The following is a 20,319-nucleotide window of genomic DNA, read 5'->3' as shown; positions in this document are numbered from 1 at the left end:
TCTAAGCTGAGAGCTGAGACTTTCCCTGTGTGTTGTATTGATTTGTTTTGTAATTTCCCCTATGGTTCTTGCACCCAGACCTGTCTGGGGTTAACTGCCTGTGACTCTCTGGGGACAGCACAGCTTCCTGTGAGTGCCATTGAGCATGTTGCAGGCTCATGAGATGTGTACCCAGTCCTGTCTGAGAGTACAGTCCCCTTCCATGTTTTGTATATGTCTAGGGTGATTACATAAGCCTGTGCACCCTTCACTTGTTCCCAGCTTGTTGGTTTGAGAGCTTGCATTGTGTGACTGTTTTAGGGTCCCAGGTCTTGGAAAGGACCTTGATGTGGTACCTGGACTTGTCCCATTTGGCCAGATGCAGTAACTAACCCTTCCATTTTTGCTTTTAATCTTAGCTGAGAGCTTGTAAGTGAGTGCTGGACTTTCTCTGTGTTGTGTGTGTGTATGTATATATATATATATATATATATATATATATATATATATATATATATATATATATATATATGTTTTGCATTAAACGCCTTTCTAATCTGCATCATGTAAGTCTATCCACAGTCACCAGGTACCATTTTATCATAGGAACATTTTTTTACATTCCATTCTAATAATTAGGAAATGAACAATGTGGCCTATAGGAAATGTTATTCATTAGATATGCCTATACTTATTAATGCTATACATTATAAAATTCAAAATCCAATACCACAGAATTTTCCTTGGTTGCCGTTAGATATTTCTATACATAGCAGTGCAAAATATAAACCAATGCACGCCTTACAAAAAAACAGCGCAACAAAGAGGGAGGTTGCACTGTATTTGTTTATACGATAATATGATAAAACATGATGTCTATGCTTATGTATGTACATATAGAATGGCAATATTATCGAGAATCTTTGAAGCTATAATTCAGAACTCCTGTGTTTTTATTGCATTAGGAAACAAAACCATTAAAGCATTAAGACAGCCCTTTTGTGTCCCTGCCAAGAAGGTTTAATTGTTCTGCAAGTCACTTTGCTGGCCTTGTATTGCTTGCAGAACAAATCTTCTCACAGCTAATTCCCATTAAATATTCTTTGAGAACAACTGTTCTCCGAGGCATGCGCATGCATGATTATTCATGTTCACAGTGTTGGGGTGAAAGGTCTACTCCATGCCACTCCGTAGAATCTGATTGGCTGCAATCAACATGACGCTTATTATAAAGGCCATCGCAAATGCACATATAAGGCTCTTCCGTACACAGGTCTGTCTGTTGTTTTTCTGAGAATGTACTGAAAGGAAAAAAAAGAGGAAAATTAAGATTATGGGAGAATTATGTAGGTCATACCATTTATTTGATGTCACAATCAGTTTTGTCATTTTAAAATTTCCCAATTAACTGTGCTGTAAGAATTCGCTTTAGTAACCTATAGCAATCCATCTAAACAAGCCTTTATAGCAAAATGTATACTCAGTGATGTTAAAATCATCAACCAATTATTCTTTTAAAATCAATGAGTCATAAATATGTGAGGTGTTATCATACAATTGAGATGTTAGGCATGTAGTTCTTCATATCCAATTTCTTAGTACCATTGTGACAAAATGACACACATGACAATTCTCAAGACTTTTAACAGCAATTTATAATGTGACTAGCATAAAATTAAGCTTTTATTACATATTTACATTTGTTATACAGTATTTACAAGTGAAAATATTAGGTACATTTAATGAAGGCCAGGTTTCTAGTTTACATAGATAAAGTAACAGGACAATTTTAAAGTATAATAAATTAAAATGATAATATTAAAAATATAATTTCTGAAGTACATCCCAGGTGATATAATCAGCTCCCTAGTATTTCTGGTCAACTGGCCTTCTCTCACACAAGGTAAACTTTAAAATCTGTTCTGTAACTTGTTAAGATAGCACCTCATTTGTAATCTAGCCCTTCATGTGGAACAAAATTCTCTTGGTTTAGAATGTTTATGGGAGAGGAAGCTATGAACATTAGGTTTATTCTTCTCTGTCACATTTTATATCTGTCAGAGGGAAAGAGAGAGAGAGCATGGGACACTACATTTTGTTGTAAATAGGAAATATATGGACTATTGTACTAAGGGCCTGATGATCTAAAGTTTTCTGGGCTGGCAAGTTTATTAAAGAATGCTCGCCAGTATTTCTATTTCCCTGGTGGAATAATCTAAAGCCGCTTTTTACCCTGAAAACAGGGTGTCTCACTAAGGGGCAAATACTGCATTTTTGTATGGGGAGGAGATATATACATTACAAAAGTGCACAATACAATTTGTATTTTAAAAATCTTACAAAATGAATAATTGAACCATTCACACAAAAATATACTGTTTACCAAAAATAATATTTTATGAAAAACGTAAAATATGTATGTAAATCACACAGGTATTAATCATATTAAATCATAATTAAATTACACTGGTTGCACAAGTACAACATACAAAGCATAATTGTGTTTTCATAAAATGGGCTAAACATGGGCGTATATGAAATTGTTTCTCTAATCCCAGTGTAATTCTGTAAAGATGTTCACACAAGATTTCTCACTTTTTTTTCCACAAACTAAAAGGTGGCGAGCTTTTTTAAAAACACTTAAAATACTTATAACCCTAATAGAAAAACACATGCATATACAAATATAAGAGACTGTTAGAAGCAGCGGTCGTAAGACTGCTGTTCCTTACCTCATCTGTTACCTCTGAGGTGGTGGAGAACAATCATCCTGATCAGATACGATCAAGATGATTGATACGCCCTGCTAGCGGCCGAATGTGCAGGGGGTGGCATCGCACAAGCATTTCACTAGAAATGCTTGCGGAATGATAAATGCAGACAGTGTATGCTGTTTGCATTTATCGATGTTGGGCGGACATGATCCGCTACAGAAGATCATGTCCGCTCGACATTTGATTAATCTACCCCCTAGAGTTCATACCCAAAACCTGAATCATGGGGAATTCCTACTTACTCTATGTAAAGATAACTGTGATGAGAGTGGGAAGTGACGTCACCGGATGGGATGTGGCTTATAGCCGTTATTTTCTATGTTGTAGTTACTAACTGCTAGATTACGAGTCTTGCGTTAGCCTTAAAAAGCAGCATTGAGGGGTCCCAATGCTGCTTTTTAACACCCGCTGGTATTACGAGTCAGGCAGGTACAGGTGTACCGCTCACTTTTTTTCCGTGATTTTCGCATACCGCAAATCCCCTTATGTCAATTGCGTATCCTATCTTTTTAATGGGATTTTCCTAATGCCTGTATTATGATTGCTTGAAAAAGTGAGCGGTACAGCCTCTCCTGTGAAGACTCCTACCGCATTTAAAAGTCAGTAGTTAAGAGATTTATGGGCTAACGCCGTAACATAAAACTCTTAACTAAAGTTCTACAAAGTACACTAACACCCATAAACTACCTATTAACCCCTAAACTAAGGCCCCCCCCCCACATCACAAACACTTAATTAAAATTTTTAACCCCTAATCTGCAGACCAGACATTGCCACCACTGTAATAAATATATTAACCCCTAAACCGCCACACTCCCACCTCGCAAACACCAGTTAAATTTTATTAACCCCTAATCTGCCATCCCTAACATCGCCGACACCTATCTACATTTATTAACCCCTAATCTGCCGCCCCCAATGTCACTGCTACTATATTAAATTTATTAACCCCTAAAGAAATAATGAAAAAAATATGTAGTTTTACTTTTATATTCAAATTTATCAAAACAGAAATATTTTAAAATGTTCCATTTTTTTAGTTGTCAATTATTTATGAAGTATTTTGATCTATAATATTTATTGGAATTCAGGATTCAACACTGCTGTCTGCAATGTAATTACCGTAGATAAAAAAAAGGGTAGCTATACGTTACAATAGAAAACTCAGGCTTTGTATTTTTTAAAAGTCAGTGAAATAAAGCAACAAAATAAACACTTTTCGTTAGCACTGTGTAAAAAAGCACAGCTTGGGCCTGGATACAAAATAAAGCAAAAAAGCAAATCTTGACCTTTACTCAAGATAATTGATCACAGCACAAATCAGCTAAAAAGACTCTTGCAAACATATTCAGCTGTTATAGATGTTATACTCCTATTCCCAAAGCCCTATTATTCACTGCAAGGGCAAAAAGACCAGTACATAAAGCTATATGAGTGAGTAAGGTCTTCTCAATAAAATAGCATTGTAACTGACTAATAAAGATAACTGGTCTGCTGAACATATTTTGCTAGAAGTGTGGGCAAAGAATCGGTTTCAACTGGAATCTGTCAGTTTGACTCTCTTTTTCTTTGTAAACATGCCTCATTAGTGGCATAATAGTTAAAACCCTACACACAGTGATTCTGAAACAACGTTGTACCTACAATAGTCAATAAAAACTGCTCTTTCTTATTAGTCTAGGGACATAATGACAAGGGACCAAAGCTAATCTAAAGAGTGAGACTACATCAGTAGCTTCTATGCAGAAAGGGTTTTTAGACATGAATATTGCCAGTATGTATCAGATAGTGAGACCTCTCCTCCCCCCATACAAGCCCTAGGGACATAGCAATGACCAATTATACATTATACATTACATACATTTGCTCCCCTGTCCACCACAGCTCGCCTCTGGCAGACAGAATTCCGCTGGTGGAATTTAACATTGCACGCAAGTGCTATTTTGCAATTGTGTGCAATGCCGCACCATGCCTGTGCATAGTCAGTTACGCGCTGGCAGGAGCTGTCAACCTCCCCGGTCGGTCAAGATGTGGAGAAGAGAATAAGATGCAGCGTTCTGATGACCGGCGCTTCATAAATACAGACTGCAGGTTCTCTTGTGAAAACCTGCAGTCGAAGAGCAAGAGAAGGCTTGGTGGGGGGCGTGTCCAACCAGCGCCGGGAGAGGACGCAAATTTAGTGATCTCCAGACTGAGATTACAAATATCTAAAATTTCTTTGAAACAGAGCAACATATGTGATATAATATTGCCCAGTTACCTGCATGAAAGCTGGCTGATCACGAAAATACCTAATTTTGTGACTATCGATGCAATTATATCCTGAATCGGACTGATGAGGCCTTAGCACGCAAGATCTTCGACACCCTCTCCCGGCGCGCCAAATACAATTGCTAACCTTTTACAATCTACCACCTAGTGCCTCACAATGATTTTTTATAAGGAGGCTCAGGGGTCGCTGCAGGTCTTGCTACAAGATTTGATCTGTAAATTTGATAATCTGTCTACAGACCTTACCGATACACTAATAGCGGTAATGAAGAGAACAGCTAGCGATACCCAGGATAGCATAACGCAAGAAAGAACACGACAAGAGACATCACCAGAGTGCCTTTCAATGTCTTCTCATCGGAATCCATTACCTGTCTGCCATTGCGCTTATTCTGAGGATACCTCTCAGGGCCAGAGCAACCCATCACTTGCTGCCTTCACAACACGATCACCTGAAGCTAAGAAAACAGCGGAGACATACACAGTGGTATCGGCGATGATACTGCGGAGCCAGATGTCACAAGCTCCCTCAGTTGACCCGGAATTTACTGGAACCGCTCCTGGACATAGTCTATCTACGTTGAAACCAGGTATAGACGAACCGGATAGTGTCACGCAGCTCAATGGCCTTCTCACAGAGCCCGTTATAGTCACTGAACGAGATGATACGGCCGACAAGCAAAATCAAGCCAAGTGGAAGGGCGTCCAGATTTTAGTAACGCTGAGAGAGACAGATGGATCCCGGCAATCAGCTGGAAGCAGTGGCGAACGTTATCTTACCCAGTCTCTCCTGCTTTACATACCCAGTCTTGTTCTGCTGCAGCATAGGAGAGGTGTGGGCTGAGATTGCCATTTCACACACCTCATGTGCCTAATACCAGTAAGCTTTTCATGATTCTACCCGTTTGCTGATGCACTGATCTCAGTACATTACAAAAGTGCATTCACGTTGTCAGTTAATGTAAACTTTGCTAAGACAACTCAGCCCTTCCTTTACTTACAAGTCTTCCTCTCTGCCAGAAAGATGCAATTGATGGTCTAGCTAATATATGCATCAAGTTTCCTATGTGCTGCTCTTTTCTAATTGAGGCTAATATATAACCCTGCTTTTTAGTTTATTTCTTCCATGTCATTGTTTGAAAGCCTCAGGTTAAATTTATATACAGGGAGTGCAGAATTATTAGGCAAATGAGTATTTTGACCACATCATCCTCTTTATGCATGTTGTCTTACTCCAAGCTGTATAGGCTCGAAAGCCTACTACCAATTAAGCATATTAGGTGATGTGCATCTCTGTAATGAGAAGGGGTGTGGTCTAATGACATCAACACCCTATATCAGGTGTTCATAATTATTAGGCAACTTCCTTTCCTTTGGCAAAATGGGTCAAAAGAAGGACTTGACAGGCTCAGAAAAGTCAAAAATAGTGAGATATCTTGCAGAGGGATGCAGCACTCTTAAAATTGCAAAGCTTCTGAAGCGTGATCATCGAACAATCAAGCGTTTCATTCAAAATAGTCAACAGGGTCGCAAGAAGCGTGTGGAAAAACCAAGGCGCAAAATAACTGCCCATGAACTGAGAAAAGTCAAGCGTGCAGCTGCCAAGATGCCACTTGCCACCAGTTTGGCCATATTTCAGAGCTGCAACATCACTGGAGTGCCCAAAAGCACAAGGTGTGCAATACTCAGAGACATGGCCAAGGTAAGAAAGGCTGAAAGACGACCACCACTGAACAAGACACACAAGCTGAAACGTCAAGACTGGGCCAAGAAATATCTCAAGACTGATTTTTCTAAGGTTTTATGGACTGATGAAATGAGAGTGAGTCTTGATGGGCCAAATGGATGGGCCCGTGGCTGGATTGGTAAAGGGCAGAAAGCTCCAGTCCGACTCAGACGCCAGCAAGGTGGAGGTGGAGTACTGGTTTGGGCTGGTATCATCAAAGATGAGCTTGTGGGGCCTTTTCGGGTTGAGGATGGAGTCAAGCTCAACTCCCAGTCCTACTGCCAGTTTCTGGAAGACACCTTCTTCAAGCAGTGGTACAGGAAGAAGTCTGCATCCTTCAAGAAAAACATGATTTTCATGCAGGACAATGCTGCATCACAAGCGTCCAAGTACTCCACAGCGTGGCTGGCAAGAAAGGGTATAAAAGAAGAAAATCTAATGACATGGCCTCCTTGTTCACCTGATCTGAACCCCATTGAGAACCTGTGGTCCATCATCAAATGTGAGATTTACAAGGAGGGAAAACAGTACACCTCTCTGAACAGTGTCTGGGAGGCTGTGGTTGCTGCTGCACGCAATGTTGATGGTGAACAGATCAAAACACTGACAGAATCCATGGATGGCAGGCTTTTTGAGTGTCCTTGCAAAGAAAGGTGGCTATATTGGTCACTGATTTGTTTTTGTTTTGTTTTTGAATGTCAGAAATGTATATTTGTGAATGTTGAGATGTTATATTGGTTTCACTGGTAAAAATAAATAATTGAAATGGGTATATATTTGTTTTTTGTTAAGTTGCCTAATAATTATGCACAGTAATAGTCACCTGCACACACAGATATCCCCCTAAAATAGCTATAACTAAAAACAAACTAAAAACTACTTCCAAAACTATTCAGCTTTGATATTAATGAGTTTTTTGGGTTCATTGAGAACATGGTTGTTGTTCAATAATAAAATTAATCCTCAAAAATACAACTTGCCTAATAATTCTGCACTCCCTGTATATGTCTTTGTGTAGATCTATGTAAATGTATGTTAATGTATGAAATGTGGCATTTCAGAAACTCAAATATCATACTCTCCCTCATGAAGAGCTTTAGACCTGAAATCTTAGGGATTTATGCTCACTCTCTCCACTACTACTATGTTCTTATATTTTCAAGGCAATAATAACCTCTGTATTGACTTGCCCACGCTATAGATTAGGCTGTTATATACTTGCGTGAGCCGATGAATAGATTTTTTATGTTTCATACTCCTTTATACTAACTGTAAAAAGCTGGAAATATATAATATATACAACAACAGCACCACCGTTTCACTATACAGGCTATCCTAGTCCTTTTTGAGTATTATTCAGAGATATGTTCCAATTCTCCCTCCTTATGCTACACTTTTCAAATTGGAACTCTGCTCTATCATTTTTTGTAGACAAAGGGGATATTAAAATCCTCTACACTTTAGAGAGCTATGTTGGTTTCACCAAGATTAGAGGAAAGGTTGATGCCCATATAACTTGTGCACATTTATTCAGTCATATAGAAAAGCAATCTTCTGTTGAGCAAATAAGGTTGGCTCTCCAGTTACTAGATAGCAAGTAATCCAGATAGCACCTATTTTAGCACAACAGATCTTTATTTCCCTCTTGGAAACTATCATAATTATGTTACAAAGAACAAATATCAGTTCCCTTTCACCTGTAAGTTAATGAGTCTTGTATATATGTTTACATATAACTAACTATTGTCTCAGAGGTGCACTATTTTCTGGTCATGAGCTATTTGTCTTTTTGTTCTGAAGTATGCCTATAGATTGTACATCACTCCCAAATTACTGAGTGCAATGCTCCATTTACTTTATATTTTATCTGACTATTAATGTAAGCTATCCTCAACTAGACTCCCCTTGGTCTAAAAATAATTATACCATATACCATTCCTCCTATACTTAGCTTTTAAGTTTAGCAAGGTCCAAGAGCGACCTTTGGAGTTCATATTGGAGGATTATTCTACAGAAACTATTTTAAAATTGAGGGCCTAGATACCACCTAACTGCCATACATTATTTGCTGGCACTTAAGCCTAATTTTTTTTTTACTATCAGCTATAAATGTACTAAGGTTTTAGAGTAGCCATCATCATTATTATTATTCCTCTTTGCTATATTATTAGTCTAGTCAGGCCCATGAGTAATCCTCTATTTATATAAGGCTTAAATGGTAAAACATACTCCAGTACAAAACTGTGGTCTCTACAACTTAGGATGTATTTTCAGTATACTCTACTGTCTCATAGTTTTTTATCGAGACATACTGGTAGGCGTTAGGAGTACTAGATAGTAATTTGTCCAGATAGTACCTACTGTTTCATTAAAACACATTACTTCCCTGGAGGAGTCTGCAATAGGAATGCCTTAGAGATTAAATGTTTGTATCTCACTTCTCACAAACTGAATGGGTTCTATGTCTATATGTATCTAGTCATTATTTTAGTAGTCTATTTCCTAGTTATAAGCTGTTAGTTTCATTGCCCTTAAAGGGACATGAAACTTAGTTTTTTTTCTTTCATGATTTGGAAAGAGCATGCAGTTGTAGGCAGCTTTCTAGTTTGATTCTATTGTCTATTTTGCTTCATTCTCTTGGTATTCTTTGCTGAGAAGCATATCTGGATATGCTTGGTGGCTGCTGATTGGTAGCTGCACATGGATGCCTCCTGTGATTGGTTCACTGTGTGCATTGCTATTTCTTCTTTAAGGTGTATCTGGGGAATGAGGCGGGTTGGGTAGTGGAGGTGGATTGGAGTGTTGTTTGGAATTGTGTTCTCTACTTTAATCATGAGGGAAAATGTTTGGGTGTAGTGTCCCTTTAAGCATATTTGCTGTTTGTCTTGTTTTTACCCTGCTCCTGAGTACACTACAACTGACTATTTTATTTTCTTCTATGATATCATTAAGATAGGTTTGGCTTGAGAGAGCCCTTAGGTGTTTTAGAGGGAATAACTCATAGTAAATATTATATAATTAAGAGTCAAGAAGTCATTGTATTATCATACATCATATTTCCTCCTAAGTTACTAAATCTTATTGTAACACGCCCCCCCCCCCCCTCCTTCTCCTTTTCCTTCTCCTTTCTCCTTCTCTTCTTATATTCATAGCGGCTCTTTGCCCGCTGACTGCCCTCCCTCCCCCTATATATATTTTGATTCTATCTCATCATAAGGTCCTGGAGCGGCCTTTCTAGAGACTACCATATCTGTTTTTTATTTTCATGTCCATGCGACCCACAAGTGGTCAGCTCAGTAGTCATCTCAATATGCTATTACTATTACAAAATGAAGGATTCAGAAGCTCATATCACTCACTATCCAAATCACTCATTTCAATGTTACTCGCTTATGTATCTGGTATGTTACTGTGTTCAAAATTGTATCACTTGTGACTTTTAATGTCTGCTATACTGTTTGAAAATCCTCAATAAAAAAATTATTTAAAAAAAAAAAAAAAAAAAGAGAAGGCTTGGTAAATTGAGCCCTAAGGGCAAAATAAACTGGAAGGAGAAAGAAAGTGTGTGAGAAAAAGAGGGGCTTTATCAGCAGATTTAATATTTTCTTCAGGAACACATGATCTAAAACAAGGTACAGAGAAAAAAAATCATGATTGCCTGTAAGTAAAGCCTCAGAGAGCAAAATTGACTGGGGGAACCCAGTAGGAAGTTGACTCTAGAGCTGTTGAAATTACTATTTTCTAGGTGGAAAAGGGTTAGGGTATTAATTATTGTCAATACAATTATGGAGTGTGCTTCAATATATTCTAGAACTAAAGCAGTTTAAAAAAAAAAAGATACTAAGGTCCCCATATATTAAGCAGTGAATGCTGCCATGGCTCAATTGCTGCTTCTAACCATCTCTGCCAAGCAATTGCTTGTGCAGTAGCACATACGGCATTAGAAGTTCAGTGTCCACTGCTTGTTCACATCTAAGGAACCTCATCCACCAGCGGCATAATACATGGGGCTTTAATTGATCAGTTGAATAATGCATATCACACAATTTGTATTCATATATGATGAAAAATCCCCATAAACCTGAGCAGAATAACAAGGGTTATTTGCTAAAATGTTGTAGTCCAAGTCTACCGATTTCTGTCAGGCATGATTTTTTTTTTATGTTAGAACTATAGTTTAACCTCTTCAGTGCTATGGCATTTCATATCCCTTTGTTAGACCTATTTAATAATTTGGCACTCATTGCATTTACATATAACTTTAGTCATTTTGCTGTGTCATAACCACACAAATCATACTTCACTTTTTTTTTACTGCAGACCAGGCATTTTAAGAAGGAAACTGTAGTATGCAGAACTAACACCTAGTAGAAAAATAAAATAAATACAAATGTATACATATACACATACAGTGTATATATATATATATATATATATATATATATATATATATATATATATATATATACGTACATACATTTTCTATGTTGTGCATGGTAAAGAGTAATTATTTCCTAAATATTGAAAATATTTTTTAAATATATCTATTTTGTTCAATAAAAAATAAATAAGGCAGAAATAAAAATGTATTATTGTTATTATTATTAGGGCCACTTAGCACCATTTTATATTTTATGTAGAGTATTAGTGCATATAATATAATCTAACCATAGAAAGATTAGATGCGTTTTAAAATGACACAACATTCTGATTTCCTAGAAGGGTATTTTAACCAATTTAAGCATGGTACTTCTCCGATTGTTTTTGCTCCTGTGTCTGCAGATTTATTAAACTTGTTCTCTCATTTGAACCCATCACAGAAGCCAGTTGGTAAAGCCCTGGATGCTGTTATATTCCTGCTGCATTCTGCGGCAGAAGCAGTGCATGTTGCAGTGCACTTTCACAGATCAGTGATGTAGCTTTGCTTTTTGACAGATGACAACAATAACAATAATCACTGTGACTGTGCACAACTTCTGTCACAGGATATAAGAATACTTAAATTCCAAGATGGCGGTGTCCAGTATGAAGATGCAGAGCTTTACTAAGCAGCACTTTTAAAGGGTTAAGAGAATAGCTTTGAAGAAAGCTGCAGGCACAGGAGAAAAAACAATAGCATAGCGAGTAGTAACCGTGTTACTGTAGTTGTACCCAACAGTTTAAAGGGTCATAATAGTCAAAAAATGACATGATCTAATTAATTTATGACCCCACAAAAGGGGTTAAAAACACAGTAGAGCACCGTCAAATAGTCCTAAAATTGAATGCTCTGACAGATTAGAGCACTGGTTTTCAAACCTGTTCTCAGGTCTCCTTAACAGGCAAATTTTAAGGATATCTGATATCTCATCCAAGGTATTCCTGAAAACCTGGCATGTTGGGGAGACCTTAGGACAGGTTTGAAAACCAGTGGATTAGAACATGTCATTTTTTTACTTTTATGGCCCTTTAATGTCCCTTTAAAAAAAACACTCACTTAAATGTTTTCTATGCACATAGTCCTGCACTAAGGAGCATAACATAATAGAGATAGCATGTGTTAAAGGGACACTGAACCCAAAAATTTTGTTTTGTAATTCAGAAAGAGCATGCAATTTTAAGCAACTTTCTAATTTACTCCTATTATCAATTTTTCTTTGTTCTCTTGCTATCTTTATTTGAAAAAGAAGGCATCTATGCTTTTTTTGGGTTCAGTACTCTGGACAGCAATTTTTTATTGGTGGATGAATTTATCCACCAATCAGCAAGGACAACCCAGGTTGTTCACCAAAAATGGGCCGGCATCTAAACTTACATTCTTGCATTTTAAATAAAGATACCAAGAGAATGAAGAAAATTTGATAATAGGAGTAAATTAGAAAGTTGCTTAAAATTTCATGCTCAATCTGAATCATGAAAGAAAAGTTTTGGGTACAGTGTCCCTTTAACCCCTTAATGACCGAGGACGTGCAGGGTACGTCCTCAAAAAAAAGGCAGTTAACACCTGAGAACGTACCCTGCACGTCCTCGGTGTGGAAAGCAGCTGGAAGCGATCCTGCTCGCTTCCAGCTGCTTTCCGGTTATTGCAGTGATGCCTCGATATTGAGGCATCCTGCAATAACCATTTGTAGCCATCCGGTGCAGAGAGAGCCACTCTGTGGCCCTCTCTGCACCGGACATTAACGGCTACGTTCGTTGGTGGGTGGGAGCCGGTGTGGGAGGTGGGTGGCGGCCATCGATGGCCTTTGTGATGCGGAGGGGGGCGGGATCGGGGGCGGGGACGACCGGGGGGGACGCGCACGGACGCGCGCACGTGCACGGGGAGGCCGGGCGGGCGCGTGCACGGGGAGGGAGCGGGTGGGAACCACTACACTACAGAAAGTTTTTTTGTTAGAAGTGGGGATCAAAGGGGTTAATATGTTTATTTTGGTGATCGGTTTGGCTGGTGGGGTATTGGACTGTGGGGGGGAAGCTACACTACAGAAACAAATAATAAAAAATAAAAAATAAACATTTTTATTTGCAAACTGGGTACTGGCAGACAGCTGCCAGTACCCAAGATGGCCCCAATAAGGCAGAGGGGGAGGGTTAGGGAGCTATTTTGGGGGGATCAGGGAGGTTGGGGGCTAAGGGGGGACCCTACATAGCAGCATATGTAAATATGCTTAAAAAAATATATATATTTTTTTTTATATACCTTTTATTTTAGTACTGGCAGACTTTCTGCCAGTACTTAAGATGGCGGGGACAATTGTGGGGTGGGGGAGGGAAGAGTGCTGTTTGGGAGGGATCAGGGGGTGGGATGTGTCAGGTGGGAGTCTGATCTCTACACTAAAGCTAAAATTAACCCTGCAAGCTCCCTACAAACTACCTAATTAACCCCTTCACTGCTGGCCATAATACAAATGTGATGCGCAGCAGCATTTAGCGGCCTTATAATTACCAAAAAGCAACGCCAAAGCCATATATGTCTGCTATTTCTGAACAAAGGGGATCCCAGAGAAGCATTTAAAACCATTTGTGCCATAATTGCACAAGCTGTTTGTAAATAATTTTAGTGAAAAACCTAAAGTTTGAAAAAGTGAACAATTTTTTTTTATTTGATTGCTTTTGGCGGTGAAATGGTGGCATGAAATATACCAAAATGGGCCTAGATCAATACTTGGGGTTGTCTACTACACTTCACTAGAGCTAAAATTAACCCTAGAAGCTCCCTACATGCTCCCTAATTAACCCATTCACTGCTGGGCATAATACACGTGTGGTGCGCAGTGGCATTTAGCAGCCTTCTAATTACCAAAAAGCAAAGCCAAAGCCATATATGTCTGCTATTTATGAACAAAGGGGATCCCAGAGAAGCATTTACAACCATTTATTCCATAATTTCATGAGTTGTTTGTAAATAATTTCAGTGAGAAACCTAAAGTTTGTGAAAAAATTTGTGAAAAAGTAAAAAAATTTTTTTATTTGATCGCATTCAGCGGTGAAATGGTGGCATGAAATATACCAAAATGGGCCTAGATCAATACTTTGGGATGTCTTCTAAAAAAAAATATATACATGTCAATGGATATTCAGAGATTCCTGAAAGATATTAGTGTCCCAATGTAACTAGCGCTAATTTTGAAAAAAAGTGGTTTGGAAATGGCAAAGTGCTACTTGTATTTATGGCCCTATAACTTGCAAAAAAAGCAAAGAACATGTAAACATTGGGTATTTCTAAACTCAGGACAAAATTTAGAAACTATTTAGCATGGGTGTTTTTTGGTGGTTGTAGATGTGTAACAGATTTTGGGGGTCAAAGTTAGAAAAAGTGTGTTTTTTTTCATTTTTTCCTCATATTTTATAATATTTTTTATAGTAAATTATAAGATATGATGAAAATAATGGTATATTTTGAAAGTCCATTTAATGGCGAGAAAAACGGTATATAATATGTGTGGGTACAGTAAATGAGTAAGAGGAAAATTACAGCTAAACACAAACACCGCAAAAATGTAAAAATAGCCTTGGTCCCAAACGGACAGAAAATGGAAAAGTGCTGTGGTCATTAAGGGGTTAAGTAAACTGTAGAGACCCCAAAACAAATCAAGATGTGTTCATCTAACTGGAGCGACTGCTACAGTCTAAAAGTTAACAGATGAATGAAAGAAATAGCCCTCATCTAGGTATATATTTTATACTTAAATTTAAAAAAAAAAAAACATAGACTTTTGCATTTGGCTATTTTCATTGTAGCTTGTTTTTTAATTTTACATCTAATTATTTTGTTCCATTTAATGTGATAAAAGGTGATTAAGTCTTGGATGTTTTATTTCTTCTTTGAAGTAATGAAATGATTAATTGATATTATTATGTTAGATTAATTATATTGTTAAACCATCTTGTCTGCGTTCAACTCCCAGGCATAATTTCAAGAAAAACAAATATGTTGTGATATCTAAATATCTTTTCTTATTGTATTAAACAATAGTGTACAAGTAAGACATTCTTGATTGTCATAATTCTAGGATTATGTTGTGTTTAAAAGAAAATTCTTAAACTCCAGGGATAAACAGTGTACAACATAACATGCATATAGACTTTTAATAATTAACACTTGTTTTTAGTTTAATTTACCTATTACTGTTCTGAAAGGATTTGAACAATTTTGCTTTAAATAATTTTGCAGTTATTTGTAACATTAAGATTACCAACCCTAGCTGCAATGTATTTATAGACAATACGTTTAGCAAATACACTTGGTGGCTGATTCATTTTAATGATTTACTGATTAAAAGGATACTAAACACAATTTTTTTCTGTAATGATTTAGATAGAGCATGCAACTTGCTAATTTACTCCTATTATCAATGTATCTTTGTTATCTTGTTATCTTTATTTGAAAAGTAGGAATGTAAAGCTTAGCAGCCGGTCCATTTTTGGTTCAGCACCTGGGTAGCGCATGCTGATTTGTGGCTAGATGTAGCCACCAATAAGCAAGCACCATCCAGGGTGCTGAACCAAAAATGGGCAGGCTCCTAACCTTTACATTGCTGCTTTTCAAATAAATATAGCAAGAGAATGAAGAAAAGCTGATAATAGGAGTAAATTAAAAAATTGCATGCTATATCTGAATAATGAAATAAAACAATTGGGTTTAGTATCCCTTTAAATCCACTTAATGTAATGTATTTCATCTGTAAGTTTGTCCTCATTTATTTCCTTGTTTTTAACACTATTTGACACATTCATAATTTTAGCTAACTGCATTTTAATAGATGTTGTTTTTAAATCGCCTATTATTAATGTCTCACCGAATTTGACATTCTTCACCCTGTATTAACAAATTATCTTTGCTTTGTTCAAAGATAAAGATATCTTATTGCATATTTGTTATAATTATTTTAGGACACGTATCACTTACCCTTATACACAATTTATTTGGAATTAAATAACTGGTCACAATGGATGAAAGGAAATACTTACCAAATAGGTTATATTATCATATCATATATATTGTGAATATATTGATATTCAGATGTGTTTCATTTCTCTTTCAATGTATAAGTTTACTAAAGGCATTTGTCTGTATAATTATTTCAGTTCAACATAACATTTTAATATGTGGTATTTATAAGCAAAACTTGCCGGTACCTAATAAGAAGTATTGACCCAACTGCATATTATACAAGGACTGAATTAATATAACACTTATAGTTCAATCTTTTAAACCCAGGATGCTACAAATTATATTATATGAAGTTAGATATTCATGTTTTCCCAGTACACACAGGTTTAAGACACAAAATGATAGCTACTATGATATTCCTGTTTTGGCTCTTGATTACAGTTAATTGTGGGTCATTTTTGGGCCCACTCTGACTGAATAAAATGCCAAGCTATTTTCCTGAAGGGATTTGACTGCATATGGAGAAAGAGTGGAAACGACTGGAACATAACCAGGACTCCAGAAGGACACTATTTAACTTGAAGATGTAAGTCAATCACTGACTGGTGCCAATAACAAAAGGGAATACAATTCTGTAACTGAGCAGCTGGACAGTGAAGTGTGTATCTGAGCACCAAGTAAATTCTATTCTTTTGCAAATGTTGTGAGATGGGATCTGGTTCTAAAATGACTTATAACAAAGGGCAAGTTTCAGCATGTACTGTTTATATTCCTTATGCTTATTAACATATCAAGTAAATCAAAGAGAATATTAATATTAAATCATTTAAATATCATAGTATTTTTGTTAGTTTACAGTTTTATAAAATGTTATAATTTATTATAAAAAAAATAAATAACTTTAGCATATAATTGCATAGGGTTTTCACCATAATAGATCAATTCTAGGTTGGGGCATATACAAGAGCCATTATGTATTCACAAATAATAAAAAATATTATATATATATATATATATATATATATATATATATATATATATATATATATATATATATATATATAAAAAATTAAGCAGTGGGCTAATATTATGTATTAACTTCCATTTCTTCTCTCATGGCAGCGTATGTGATTTAAATGCTACACACTCTGGTACATACACTGTTTGATTTAAATGTTACTTACTGTAAGTAGCCTTAAATTTGATTCTAATTATACTCTTGTACTTAGTATAATATTAGCTTATTGCTGGCACTTAACAGGAATATTGTGTGATTAACATGCACCATTAAATGTTAAATGTTATGTGAAAGCTAAATTCTCAAGTTGACAAATTCCCAGGTATTCCAGTAACTAATGCAAAATGTAAATTCCTGTTAATCTACTCAGATCAGATAGTTTATTAGCAGGCTACTTATGTGAAACATTGCCAGTCCTATTTATTTTATATGTTCAATTAATTGTGTTTGCTCAGTTAAACATGAAAATGAAGAACATCAAGATTGTTACGCAATAGGGGACCTATGGCTTAGACACAGTTAGATCCAAAGCTAAATTCTGCTGAGTCAAAGTTTTTTCTTGAAATGAAAAAAATAATCCATGTTAGAGGTAACTGACCAAGGCTTAAAGGGACATGATATCCACATGTTGAAGCACTTGAAAACGATACTGCATAGCTGTAAAATTCTGACTAGAAAATAACACCTTAATATCTCTATGAAAAAATATATTTTACCTCAAAATGTCCTCAGTAGCCACATCCCATTGTAAAGGGACTTTAAGCAGCAAATAAGGATGCTAGTCCCAAGACTTGCAAGGGAACGTGCATCTGGCATGTGGAGGCACAGTCATGTTGTTTCCCTCCTCTGTTTAATGAAGTTTACAATCAAATCTCTTGAAATTTAAGTGAAATAAGTAAAGTAAATGAAAGTAAGACATCAGTACTGATTAAGCTAATTGGCTGTTGATTTCAACATGCATCTTTACATATAGATGTTAAGGTTATATTTTATTGTCAGCTATGCTGCATCCCTTTTGAGTAATTTAGCATATGGGTATAATGTCCATTTAACCCCCTCTATATATTTTATGTAGCTACTATGTTGCAGGGTACTTTGCTCAGCATACCCTGTTGACGTAGTAACTATGTCCAACCTTCTGCCTCATGCTGCATTCCCGGCTGTCAGCTTTGACAGCTAAGACCACAGCCAGAGGAAAAAGGCATTTGTCTTCATATGGTAAGGAATGCTGATACCATGGGTACATGGGTGGTGTGGGAGGGAAGGAGGGATGTAGGCAGTGCATAAAAGGATTCCCTACCTACAGAAAAATAAATTACTAGTAAGGGAGGGGGAGAGATGGGTCCCTTAGACTATGGAAAGGGGTGAGGGAGGATAAGGGAGTCCTCTATAAAATCTGTTGGGGGAGGGGGGATAATAAAAAAAAACTACAAACTGGGTACTGGCAGACAGATGCCAGTACCTAATATGGTGGCTCCTAGTGAGAGGGGGAGGGTTAGAAGGCGGCTTTGGGGGGATCTGAGCAGTCAAGGCTCCTCCATAGGATCACAGCCACACGTGAACCCCCAGAACCCCCCCAAAAGAATACAAAATAAAAAAATAAAAACATTAACAAATTAAATAAATAAATCGTATTGGCTTAATAAATCTAATTATATATTTTTTCATTTTGGCTTAATAAATCTAATTATATCAATTGTAATACAGGCTCCACTGCAGTTTTGTTAAAAAAAAATTGCCATGTTTACTGTTTTCTATTGCACAGCACCGCATGTGCGATAGATAGAAGTATAGGAAAAAGCACTTTCCCCTTTCTGTCTGCAGTGCCTGCAGCGCCTTCCACAACCCAGCACATAGCCTTGTTAATCGCACAGGTCTCAGTGTGTGAGTGAGAACAAGTTGTCATGTGACACTCGAACACTGAGAGCTGTGTGTGTGGGAGGCGCACATTGGGAACTGTAGGGTGCACTATACTACTACAGAGCATAGGAATAAGTATTTGTCCATACTTTGATTAGTAGAATAATATAAATCAAACATTATGAGTGCTATATTTGTACTCTTTCTTTTTCCAGCTCTTAGCTGAATAAATTGTGAATTATTAGTAGCAGCTCCCTGCTCCCCCTTCTCCCTCCCCAGCGCGGTGCTTAGCCTCATGCTATGTTTGTGTATAACACTTCCGGATGTCGGCAGATGGGTTATTATTAGTAGCAGCTCCCTCTCCTCCCTCTCCAGTGCGGTGCTTAGCCTCATGCTTCAGCAGGCACACTGTGTGCAGCTTACTCTACAACTAATTTGGTCTGTTTATCGTCATTGCTCCCACCCTCCAGCTAACAGCAGGACAAAGGCTTTTTTTAACCTCTTTGCTCCTGGAGGTTATAGGCTGTCAGAAACATTTGTAATGCTGAGTACTTTTCTCTCTTCTACTTTCTAACTCTCCCCAGCCTTATCTGCCTTAACAAAAAATATATATATATATATATATATATATATATATATATATATACTCTGTCAGGTAAGCAACAAATAGATGGGCATGCTAAAAGAAAGGTATACTAATAATTATATGATTTCTGCTGAAATAATTTACTATTTCTCATCCAACACTTTTGAATATACTCTTTACAGATACAGCTTGGTGACAAATATAGAATAAGCCATGAATTTGTGAGTTTTAAATTAAATTCATTCTTCTGTCACTTTGTAATTTATAAAGATCATCCTGATTACACAAGGTCTCCACGTTTTTTTTTTTTTTGCTGCACTGAGTGATTAATAAAACTGATGGGTAACTTTGCTTTATTCACCTGGTCTGAGCCAAAGTACAAAGACAGAGATGCAAATCAGTTCTTTTTAATTTGTGATTTTGTATTCAATATATATATTGTCTGTCTGTCTTTGTTTGTGTCTGTGTGTATGTTGGTCTGTGTGTTTGAATATAATATGCATCTGCATGTTTGTGCCTGTATAACTCTGTGTAAGTGTGCCTGTGTATGCGTGTTAATCTGTGTATATGTTTGTGTATGTCTGTTTATGTGTGTAACTCTGTTTATATGTTTGTGTATGTTTCTTTATGTGTGTGTAACTCTGTCTGTGAATATGTTTGTATATGTATGTGCCTGTGTATGTGTGTAACTCTGTATTTGTGTAACTCTGTGTATTCGTGTGTCTGTGTATGTGT

The 20,319-nt window shown here is 36.9% G+C and overlaps 1 protein-coding gene across 1 annotated transcript in view; it reads right to left on the bottom strand.

Annotated features, from left to right (window-relative positions):
* Positions 1-919: 919 nt before the first annotated feature.
* Positions 920-20,319, bottom strand: part of CALN1 (calneuron 1) — a 761,947-nt gene continuing 742,547 nt past the window's right edge. The window contains exon 5 of the mRNA XM_053707465.1: positions 920-1,280. Coding sequence (XP_053563440.1) covers positions 1,153-1,280 — 128 coding nt within the window. The 3' untranslated portion in view covers positions 920-1,152. The remainder of the gene's footprint in view (positions 1,281-20,319) is intronic.

This window comes from Bombina bombina, chromosome 3, assembly GCF_027579735.1.
Source record: "Bombina bombina isolate aBomBom1 chromosome 3, aBomBom1.pri, whole genome shotgun sequence".
Lineage (NCBI taxonomy): Eukaryota > Metazoa > Chordata > Amphibia > Anura > Bombinatoridae > Bombina > Bombina bombina.
Note: the sequence above shows the minus strand (reverse complement) of the source record. Positions and strands in the feature narration are given on the sequence as shown.